We start from the raw sequence: 11,567 nt of genomic DNA, 5'->3' as shown, positions 1-11,567 counted from the left end.
TTAACCGGGCATGGTAGCGTGCACCTGTAATTCCGGCTACTCGGAAGGCTGAGGTGGAAGGATTGCCGGAGCCCAGCAGGTCGAGGCTCCGGTGACCGGGAGCGGCCACTGCACTCTAGTCTGGGTGACAGAGTGAGACTCCAACTCAAAAATAAAAATAAAAATAAAAAAAAATTTAAAAACCACTTGATGATGGAGTGACACTCCAACTAAAAAAAAAAAAGGAAAAAAAAATTAGCCAGGTGTAGTGGTACATGCTTGTAGTCCCAACTACTCAGGCAGGAAGATCACGTCTCAAAGACCAGACCGGGCAACTTGGCGAGACCTCGTCTCTACAATAAATAAAAAATGAGCCAGGTGTGGTAGCGTGTGCCTGTAGCTACTTGGAAGGCTGAGGCAGAAGGATCACCAGAGCCCAGCAAGTTGAGGCTGAGGTGACCGTAAGTGTGCCACTGCACTCCAGCCTGGGTGATGAAGTCAGTCTCAGACTAAAAAAATGTATTTTGTTCTGAGTGCAGTGGCTCACACCTGTATCCTAGTGTTGTGGTCCAAGTAAATGCTCGGCTGCTGACCCTGATGCCGATAAAGTGAGAGGCAAAAAGACTGGTAGAAAGAAGTTTACTTCTGAATTCTAATCCAGGGAGCAGAACCGGACTGGAGGCCTTTCTAAAACGGTTCTGCTCACCTTTCAAGTTTTACAGTCCGCTTTTATAAGTTCAGGGTTGTTGGTACTTGTACACTGACCATATGACTAGCAGAGCATTGTATGGAACCTAAGTTACAGCCCCACTTGTCAATAATGACATTTTATGGTTCACGTTTCCTGATGCCAGTTTAGTTACATCTCCTGGCACTATTTACCAGCGGTATCTCACGGCTTTATATCAGTAATGCCCGGTAGAAGCATTAGCCAAGCTTGTAAAGGAAGTTAACAGGGCCTAGGACATCATACATTGTTACATGTTGTTATACAAAAAAGTTATATAAATCACAAGACTTTTGGTTACATTGATATAAAAATTATGCATGTAAAAATTATGCATGTATAAACAAGACTTATTACCTTGAAGATACATTATTCAAACTTATGATTACTAAGAAAAGGGAGTAAATGGGAATTTATTTCTCTCAGTTAATTTGGCACAGTCTGCAGGGAAATTAAGGATTTCTTTTTTTAGTTTTTCTGTTTTTTTAGTTGGCATCTCACTCCATCACCCAGACTGGAGTCCAGTGGCATGGTCACGGCCACCCCAGTGTCAACCTGCTGGGCTCTGGGGATCCTTCCGCCTCAACCTTCCAAGTAGCCGGAACTACAGGCACGCATTACCACACCCAGCTAATTTTTTATTTATTGTAGAGACTAGGTCTCGCCAAGTTGCCCAGGTGGGACTTGGTGGTAGAATCTCATGTTGGTGGCCTGATCAGAGAACTATTATGTAATTTAGGGCACTGCAGACCTGCAAGGAGTTAGGAATTGTGTTTTAAGTTTGTTGGATGGATTCAATTGCCTGTTTAGCAATAACTACAGAAATACTGAAAAATTCAAATTACTAATTTCGTGTTTGAAGAAACATAAAGTAGAAAAGCACATACATGGCTGGGCTCGGTGGCTCAGCCTGTAATCCCGCGCTTTGGGAGGCTGAAGTGAGTGGATTGCCTGAGCCCGCGAGTTCGAGACCCACCTGAGCAACTTGGCAAGACCTCATCTCTACAATAAATAAAAAAAGCAGCCGGGTGCGGTAGCGCATGCCTGTAATTCCAGCTACTCGAGGCTGCAGTGGCCGGGAGCGGCTACTGCACTCCAGTCTGGGTGACAGAGTGAGACTCCCACTCAAAAAAAAAAATAAGAAGAAAGGGTTTAGACATTTTACTGCAGCCCAAGCAGCCACGGCCTATTGCATCCCCTCGGCAAATCTCCATCAGATGCAAGATCAGGGCAGCCCAACCTTTCAATTCATGATTATAATAACAATCTCTAATAAACTTTCCTTTTTTTTTGAGTTGGAGTCTTACTCTGTCACCCAGGCTGCAGTGCAGTGACCCACTCACGGCCACTGCAGCCTCGACCTGCTGGGCTCAGGTGATCCTTCGGCTTCAGCCTTTCAAGTAGCTGGCAAAACCATAAAAATGATAATAAGGCCTGGCGTGGTGGCTCATGCGTATAATCCCAGCACTTTGGCAGGCAGAGGTGAGAGGACTGCCTGAGCCCACGAGTTTGAGACCATCCTGGGCAACTTGGCGAGACCTCATCTCTACAAAAACAAACAAACAACAAAAAATAGCCGGGTATGGTAGCTTGTGCCTGTAGTTTCAACCACTTGGAAGGCCAAAGGGGAAGGATCGCCTGAGCCCAGCAGGTCGAGGCTATGTTGGCTGGGAGCGTGCCACTCCCCTCCAGCCTGGGCGACAGAGTAAGTAACTTCATAACTCCAACTCAAAAAATAAAAATAAAAGGTAATAAGGCCACTTTTGGTCAAGGAGTTTGCGGATTGCAAATGTCTGACAAAGTCTCTTACAGGAAAACCTCCTCCCCTTGTCTCCTTCCATCTAGCCCACCACCTGAGAGCATGAGATACTAATGTCCAGTGACCTCAAGAGCTAAGACTCATGTGACTACAATCAACATCAAAGACCTGCAGCCCTGGACACTCCTTCAGGCAAAAATCCCCCTACACAAAAGCCCTTAAATATGCCAATTTTGTGGCCCTTGGAGGTCACACTTGCCTTTGAGTGTTGACCCCTTTCCAATCTGTGAAAGGTGAATAATAAACTTTACTTTTTTCTGCTTTCTTTTTTTTTTCGGTTTTTTTTTTTGAGTTGGAGTCTCACTCTGTCACTCAGACGGGAGTGCAGAGGCTGCCCCCGGCCACCGCAGCCTCAACCTGCTGGGCTCCAGCGATCCTTCCGCCTCAGCCTTCCAAGTAGCTGGAACTACAGGCGCGTGCTACCACGCCCAGCTAATTTTTGATTTATTGTAGAGATGAGGTCTCACCAAGTTGCCCAGGCGGGTCTCAAACCCGCGGGCCCAGGCAATCCACTCACCTCGGCCTCCCAAAGTGCTGGGATTACAGGCTGAGCCACTGAGCTTTGCCATGCTTTCTTTTTTTGAGCTGGAATCTCACTCTGTCGCCCAAACTGGAGTGCAGTGGCTGCTCCCGGCCACTGCAGCCTCCACCTGCTGGACTCCCGCAATCCTTCTGCCTCAGCCTTCCAAGTAACTGGAACTACAGGCGCGTGCTACCACACCCAGCTAATTTTTTATTTATTGTAGAGATGAGGTCTCGCCAAGTTGTTCAGGCGGGTCTCGAACCCGCGGGTTCAGGCAATCCACTCACCTCAGCCTACCAAAGTGTGGGATTATAGGCTGAGTCACCGAGCCCGGCTCCTTTTTTCTGCTTTCTTACTTGGTTGCAATCTTGCTTATTCCTGTGGCCCCAGCACTGGCTCTGGCCTACCTTGGCTCAGTTGACCCTTTCACTTCCTATCACCTTACTCCACTCCATCTTTCTTCATTTTTAGTTTTGTTTTGAGTCAGGGTCTCACTCTGTTGCTGAGGCTGGAGGACAGTGGCAGGATCACAGCTCACTGCAGCCTCAAACTCCTGGGCTCAAGCAGTCCTCCAGCCCCAGCCTCCCGAATAGGTGTGACTATAGCCCTGCGCTACCAAGTCCGGCTCATTTTTTGATTTTTTTTTTTTTTGTAGACATGATGTCTTGCTATGTTGCCCAGGCTGGTCTCAAACTTCTGGCCTCAGGCAATTCTCTAGCCTCCGCCTCCCATGGTGCTAGGTGCTAGGATTCCAGGCATCACCCTCGGGCCCAGTCTAATTGGGGGGGGGTTGAGTCGGGCGTCTCACTCTGTGGCTGAGGCTGTAGTGCATTGGCATGATCGTGGTTCACTGCAGCCTTGACCTCCTGGGCTCAGGCAATCCACCCTTCTCAGCTTCCCAAGTAGCTGGGACTAAAGACACGCCATGACGCCCAGTTAATTTTAAAATTTTCTTTATAGAGGCGAGGTCTTGGACTCCTGGGCTCAACCAATCTTCCTGCCTCGGCTTCCCAAAGTGCTGACGTTACAGGGATGAGTCCCCAGGCCCGGCCATTTTTCTTCATTGTGCTGGCCACTATCTGAAATTATATTTATTCATTTGAACACCTTTCTTGTCGTCCCAGTACGTGACCACAAGAAAGAGAAGACTTGCTTTAGTCACGTGCTGTAGCAACAAAGCCCCGACAGTGCCTAGCACACACGAGATGCTCGACGCACAATTATTGGTTGAATAGATTAGGCATCAATGCAATCATACTATTCACTTAGGGACTCTTTGCCAGGCGGCGGAGAGGTACATCACAGTGTATTACCCAACACGCATGCGCGCAAGATCCGGAAGTGTGTGCGGGGAAAGGGGCGGAGCATCAGGAAGAGTCTCGCGGTCCGCGGCGGTTGGAGCAGAGAGCGCGAGGTGGTGGTGGGGAGGGCTTAGTCTGAGTGCGCGTGCGCAGTGTGGACACCGGCCACCGCGGCCGCGGAGTTTCTGGTGCCGGAAGGCGGGGGTAGTGACCTTGCGCGTGCGCTCTGCCCGCGGTGGCGCCGGCTGCCACTGTGTGAGTTCTTCGGCAACTCGCGCGGCGCGTGCGCACTGCGGCTGGCGGAGGGATCTGAGGCCGGGTCCCACCCCCTGCTCCCCTCGCTAGCCGAGGCGGCGCGGGCTCGTGAGTAGCGGCCTGGTGCGCGCGCTGGGCGGGCGACGGAGCCAGACGGATACGGGCGCCGCCGGAGTGGAAGCCGGAGCAGGAGTCCTTATTGCTGAGGGGCCGCCGCAGCCGCCGCGAGCCTCCGGACCGAAGCCAGGCCGAAGAGGGCGCCGCGCGGGGAGTGAGTGTGACTGAGTGGCCTGACGGGGTGCGGGGCCGCTACCCACAAGCCTCTGCGGCGGGCCCCAGGCCCCTTCCCCGCGGCCGGGCCTCCTTCCCGCGTCCCCGCCACGGCACTCCTCTGCACTCCTTCACCCAGACCCAGAGTCTTCGGGTCGCTCACGCCAGCTTCCCAGCAGCCCTCCCCTCCCCCCGCCTCGCGGTCCCCTACCCACAGGCCCTTGCGGTGTGTTGCCTTTTTCTTTTTCGCCTCCCCGTGTTGTCCTGGACTCTTACCCACAATTCCTTTCGCCCATGGGGACCCAAATCTATTCCCCACAAGCCCCTGCCATGGGGGATTTGCTTCTTACGACTCTGTCGTTTTGCTTGGAGATTTTCTGCTGGCAGACCTCTGCAATCCCCTTCTCATAGTCTGTTCTCCGAGCTGCGGGACCTGCAGCCTCACCTGCTCTGGGCCTCCCTCCTCGGGATCCTTGATTCACCCACAACCCCCCAGGGAGTCTCTCAGGGCCCCGGCTCAGGACTCTGGACTCTGAGAAACCCTTTTCCAGTTTTTGTTTCCCTTACCGGCCCCGCACCCACCGAGAGCTCGCTTTCTCACCTAGACGCATCCTTTTCCTCTGTGACTTAGGATCGTTCTTTGCCCTTACAGGGTTTATTTTAATACTTATTGCCTCTTTTTTTTTTTTTTTGAGAGTTAAGGGATCATAGGGGCTTCCTCTCTATTGACCCGCTCTAACGCAAGGCTGTCCCGCTTCTGCTCTCAGACTTGGCAAGATGACCCAGTTCCTGCCGCCCAACCTTCTGGCCCTCTTTGCCCCCCGAGACCCCATCCCATACCTGCCGCCCCTGGAGAAACTGCCACATGAAAAACACCACAATCAGCCCTACTGTGGCATTGCGCCGTACATCCGAGAGTTTGAGGTGAGTTCACTGAGCAGGCTAGGAGTGGTTTGGATTCTGACAGGGGGCTGGATTTGGGAATCCAGTCGTTGACTTGTTTCCTAGCAGTGTGATTTAGGTAGGTGACTTAGTCTTTCTTTTTTATTTTTTATTTTTGAGTTGGAGTCAGGGTCTCACTATGTTACCCAGGCTGGAGTGCAGTGGCACCTTCGCGGCTTACTGCAACCTTGACATCTTGGGCTCAGGTGATCCTTCTGTTTCAGCCTTCTGAGTAGCTGGGACTACGGGTGCACATCACCGTACCTTGCTGATTTTTCTGTAGAGACGAAGTCTTGCCATGTTGCTCACTCAGGCTGTTCTTGCACTGCTGGGCTCAAGCAATCCTCCCGCTTTAGCCTGGGATTATAGGCGTGAGCCACCATGCCCAGCCTCACTTAATCTTTCTGATCATCAGTTTTACTGTTTTAAGTAGAGTTGATGCCAAGCATGGTGGCATGCACCTGTAGTCCCAGTTACTTAGGAGGGTGAGGTGAGAGGGTCACTTAAGCCCGGAGGTTCAAGGTTACAGCAGTAATGATTGCACCACTGTACTCTAGTCTGGGTAACATAGACCCTGACTCCAAAAAAAGGGGGGGTGGCGGTTAATAGTAAATCTCTTGTAGGGTTTTTGTGAAAATTCAGTAACTAGTGGTTGAAGATTCACACTCTGGAGTCAGGTAGTCTTTGGCCCACACCATTTATCAGTTGTATGACTGGGCAAGTGTTGCATCCGCTTAATGTATTCTCTTAATACTTTGGTTTCTCTATCTTTAGCAAGAGGGTAATGGTAATGTCCTCGTAATATTGATGGAGAATTAAATGGCAAAATGTATGTCAGAGGGCTTGTCACCAAGCAGGCAGTGAATGTCAGCATTTGTTGTTCTTTTTTTTTTGAGTTGGAGTCTTAACTCTGTCGCCCAGGCTGGGGTGCAGAGCACGTTCATGGCCACCCCAGCGTCGACCTGCTGGGCTCCAGCGATCCTTCCGCCTCAGCCTTTCAAGTAGCTGGAACTACAGGCATGCGCTATCACACCTGGCTAATTTTTCTTGATTTATTGTAGAGATGAGGTCTTAACAGTTTGCCCAGTCTGGTCTTGAACCTGTGTGCTCCCAAAGTGCTGGGATTCTAGGTGTGAGCCACCATTCCCGATGCTTTGATATTCTCTTTACCATTTTTCACTGTTAACAGGGTGATGTACGTAAAGGGTTAGCACCATGAACTGGGGTCCTTAAGACCATGGGCTTGGGGATCTTAGTTCTTCACCTTCCTGGAAAACTTGAACAAACTACTTAAGGCTCCCAAGCCTGTTTTTTGTTGTTGTTGTTGTTTTTTTTTGAGTTGGAGTCTCACTCGGTCGCCCAGACTGGAGTGCAGTGGCTGCTCCTGGCCACCGCAGCCTTGCCTTCTGGGCTCCGGCGATCCTTCTGTCTCAGCCTTCCAAGTAGCTGGAACTACAGGCGCGCGCTACCATGCCCAGCTCATTTTGATTTATTGTAGAGATGAGGTCTCGGCAAGTTGCCCAGGCGAGTCTCGAACCCGCGGGCTCAGGCAATCCACTCACCTCAGCCTCCCAAAGGCGCGGGATTACAGGCTGAGCCACCGAGCCTGGCTCCAAGCCTGTTTTTTAACAGCACACCTGAAAAGTGCCAGCACAGCCAGAAGTAAAAAGAGGAACATTCTGACATTGAGTAGAGGAAGTTGTAGAATGGAAATTAGTGGATAACAGAATGGTGGCTCCTCAGTGGGACTTGCCATCCTTGGTGAATAATCACTTGGGAAATGTTATTAGCCAATTAAATTATGTAAACGGGTATAGGTTGGTGATGTCCTTTGATGTTGTAGGTCATGTGCCAGTTACTATTTAATGAGTGGTTGGTGAGACCTGTAAGAACTGCTATGGCCTTCAGAGAATATCCAGCTGTGTACTTCCAAGCCTTGCCCTGTCAACTGCTGTCACTTCAGCCTGGTCCTTTTCACTGGCACTAATAAGCAGGGTCCATCCCATCACTCCATTCACATTCTCTGGCACTTTGTTCTGTGTGAATGATACTTGGAGCAGTAAAAGCAGTGGGTTTGCTAAATATGGGAAACAAGAACCTTAATCAGTGTTCTTTTTTATTTTATTTTTTTATTTTTTTTGAGTTGGAGTCTCACTCTGTCGCCCAGACTGGAGTGCAGTGGCTGCTCCCGGCCACCACAGCCTCAACCTGCTGGGCTCCGGCGATCCTTCTGCCTCAGCCTTCCAAGTAGCTGGAACTATAGGCGCGCACTACCACGCACAGCTAATTTTTGATTTATTGTAGAGATGAGGTCTCGCCAAGTTGCCCAGGCGGGTCTTGAACCCTTGGGCTCAGGCAGTCCACTCACCTCAGCCTCCCAAGGCACGGGATTATAGGCTGAGCCACCGAGCCCAGCTTTTTGTTTTTTTTTTTTTAGTCAGAGTCTCACTCTGTTTCCCATGCTGGAGCACAGTGGCACGATCACGGCCACTGCAACCTTGACCACCTGGGCTCAAGAGTCTCTTCTACTTTCAGCCTCCTAAGTAACTGGGACTATGGGCATGCACCAGCACATCTGGCTAATTTTTTTTTATTTATTGTAAAGACATGGTCTCACCAAGTTATCCGGGCTGGTTTGGTGTTCTTAAGCTAGATGTCACTTGTGGCAGTGCTTTTTGTTTCTTTTTTTTTTTTTTGGAATTGGAGTCTCACTACTTCACCCAGGCACACTCATGACCACCCCCAGCATTGACCTTCTGGACTCCAGTGATCCTTCCGCCTCACCCTTCCGAGTAGCTGGAACTGGAACTACAGATGCGTGCTACCACGCCTGGCTATTTTTTATTTTATTGTAGAGACGAGGTCTTGCCAGGTTGCCTGGGTTGGTCTCGAACCCGCGGGTTTAGGCATTCCACTCGCCTCAGCCTCCCAAAGTCCTGGGATTACAGGCTGAGCCACTGAGTCTGGCTGACAATGCTTTTCAAAGTGTTTGTGGTGATGGATAAATATCGTTTCTAGTTTGTTGCAGATTGGTGCTTTTGATAAACACAGTAGAATTAATCTTTTTTTTTTTGAGTTGGAGTCTCACTCTTGTTGCCCAGGCTGGAGTACAGTGACACGCTCATGGCCACAGCAGAGTTTTCATTTTTCTAGTATTTTATTTTATTTTATTTTATTTATTTATTTTTTTGAGTCGGAGTCTCATTCGGTCGCCCAGACTGGAGTGCAGTGGCCGCTCCCGGCCACCGCAGCCTCGACCTGCTGGGCTCTGGCGATCCTTCCTCCTCAGCCTTCTGAGTAGCCGGAATTACAGGCACGCGCTACCACGCCCGGCTGATTTTTTGATTTATTGTAGAGATGAGGTCTCGCTGCCCTGGCGGGTCTCGAACCCGCGGGCTCAGGCAATCCACTCACCTCCGCCTCACAAAGGCGCGGGATTACAGGCTGAGCCACCGATCCCGGCTAGTATTTTATTTTTAAAGAAGAATCTACAAAATAAAAGACCAAATTTTTGTTAGAGCCAAGGAACATAAAACTACTATATTAGGTTGCTATAGAAGTTTCCGAATACATCTTATTTCTGTACTTTTCTTGTCATGGACTAAACAGTTGGTGGGCAGTGCTGGTCCACAGGCCATGCTTTGATCTGGGCCCTCCACTGTGGTTGCAGAACTGTCCATATTTATTTGCTTATTTGTGTAGGTGGTGGGATTAGGGGCTGAATGCATATTTCCTTGGTAAGTGTCCCTTGCCGTTTCCCCTAGTCCTTCCCATCCTGTCACATCTTTCTGTTTCCAGGACCCTCGAGATGCCCCTCCTCCAACTCGTGCAGAAACCCGGGAGGAGCGAATGGAGAGGAAGGTATGTCATTTTTGCTTCCTAATCCCATATCTCTTTTGCTACTTTCTCCAGGTGGTTCCGGTCACTAGAGCACTTATATCTGCATTCACTTCTCCACCTCCCTTTTCTCCCAACAGAGACGGGAAAAGATTGAGCGACGACAACAGGAAGTGGAGACAGAGCTAAAAATGTGTAAGTCTCTCATTCCCCCTTTCACCTTTCTCCCCTAAACCCTCTGTGTTCTTCCCACGTCATAGCCAGGACCCTGCTCTTCCAAAGGCATGTTTTTTATCGGGGAGAAGGAGCAGGGTTGTTAGTTCACTTATTTAGCTTCCACCATTTGCCAAGCACTGTGTTTGGTTTAGGCTTTTAGGCAGGAGAGCATGGGATAAAAAGTCGGCAGCAAGGGAGACCCCTGGTACCTCAGGCTTCTCCTGCAGGGGAGAATACTTGAGAGCTTCCCACAGTCCAGCTGTATCTCAAAGGCTGAGGCAGTGAGGTCAGTCCTGGCATCACCCTTGGCCCCCGACCTTTGTGCTGGGAACGTTCCATCCCTTCCAGGTACAGGAGGAATTGAAGTACAGGACCAGGTGTATTGAAGTCACTAACCAAACTTACTAGAGGGTCAGATAATCAACCTTCAGTGGTCTTATATTAGAGTGAAAACTGTCATGTGCAGCGTAATGATGTTTCAGGCCACAGTAGACCACGTATATAACAGAGGTCCCAAAAGATTATAATGCCATATTTTTAGTGTATCTTTCTATGCTTATATGTTTAGATATACAAAGGCTTACCATTGTGGAACAATAGCTACAGTTTTGCAGCTGTACGGATTTGTAGCCTAGGAGTGATAGGCTGTGCCCCATAGCCTAGGTGTATAGTAGGCTCTACCTTCTAGGTGTTTGTAAGTGCACTCTTTGATCTTTGCATATTGATGAAGTCACCAGATGGCGCACTTCTCAGCATGTGGCCCTATTTTAAAACAACACATGACTGTCAGAACACTTGGGTTTTCATTCTATACCTGTGAGGCTTTGGTGACTCAGTTCCATCCAAACCCTGGAGTGGTAGATTTCCTCGGGATGCTCTTGCAGAAGTCAGCAGCATCTGTATGAGAGCTCTCTGAGCATTGACTGTTGGGATGGTTGCCTTGATGTCCTTTCTCAGATGCCTTGAAGAGATCTTAGACTCAGTGTCCAAACCACAGTAGGAATTTTCCCTCCCCACCAACCTGGTTTCTTTTGGCGTTTCCTTCTCTGGTACATGACCAGCTGTGCAAGTCATGACCTCACTTTTTGCCATGTACTTACTATATGTTTGCCCTGACTGGAGTGCAGTGGCAGGATCATGACTCACCACAGCCTCCAAATCTTGGGTTCAAGGGATCCCCAGCTTTAGCTTCCTAAGTTGCTGGTACTACAGGTGTGTGACACCCCGCTTGGCTAAGTTTTTCAGATTTTTTTTTGGTAGATACGAGGTCTCGCTATGTTGCCTAAGTTGGTCTTGACCTCCTGGGCTCAAGCAATCCTCCTACCTCAGCCTCTCAAAGTGCTGGGATTACAGGTATGAGCCATTGCACCCAGCTCCCAATTTGTCTTAAACATCTTTTCTTTTTGAGTTGGAGCCTCACTCTGTCACCCAGTGGGAGTGGGTTTGCTGGGTTTCGGCGGTCCTTCTGCCTCACCCTTCCAAGTAGCTGGAACTACAGGCATGTGCTACTATGCCTGGCTAATTTTTTTTTTTTTTTTTTTTTTTTTTGAGTTGGAGTCTCCCTTGGTTGCCCAGACTGGAGTGCAGTGGCTGCTCCCAGCCACCGCAGCCTCGACCTGCTGGGCTCCGGCGATCCTTCCGCCTCAGCCTTCCGAGTAGCTGGAATTACAGGCATGCGCCACCACGCCCAGCTGAGTT

At 49.7% G+C, this 11,567-nt stretch overlaps 1 protein-coding gene across 4 annotated transcripts in view; it reads left to right on the top strand.

Annotated features, from left to right (window-relative positions):
* The first annotated feature begins 4,683 nt into the window (after positions 1-4,683).
* The window catches only part of LOC103249566 (U1 small nuclear ribonucleoprotein 70 kDa), an 18,415-nt gene continuing 11,531 nt past the window's right edge, over positions 4,684-11,567 (top strand). For all 4 annotated transcript variants that reach the window (XM_021707612.1, XM_021707614.1, XM_008048198.2 and 1 more), the window contains exons 1-4: positions 4,684-4,875; positions 5,642-5,798; positions 9,615-9,677; positions 9,794-9,848. In XM_021707612.1, the coding sequence (XP_021563287.1) occupies positions 5,652-5,798; positions 9,615-9,677; positions 9,794-9,848 (265 nt within the window). In that variant the 5' untranslated portion in view covers positions 4,684-4,875; positions 5,642-5,651. The remainder of the gene's footprint in view (positions 4,876-5,641; positions 5,799-9,614; positions 9,678-9,793; positions 9,849-11,567) is intronic.

This window comes from Carlito syrichta, unplaced genomic scaffold (genome assembly GCF_000164805.1).
Source record: "Carlito syrichta isolate Samal-C Ts95f unplaced genomic scaffold, Tarsius_syrichta-2.0.1 Scaffold120997, whole genome shotgun sequence".
Lineage (NCBI taxonomy): Eukaryota > Metazoa > Chordata > Mammalia > Primates > Tarsiidae > Carlito > Carlito syrichta.
Note: the sequence above shows the minus strand (reverse complement) of the source record. Positions and strands in the feature narration are given on the sequence as shown.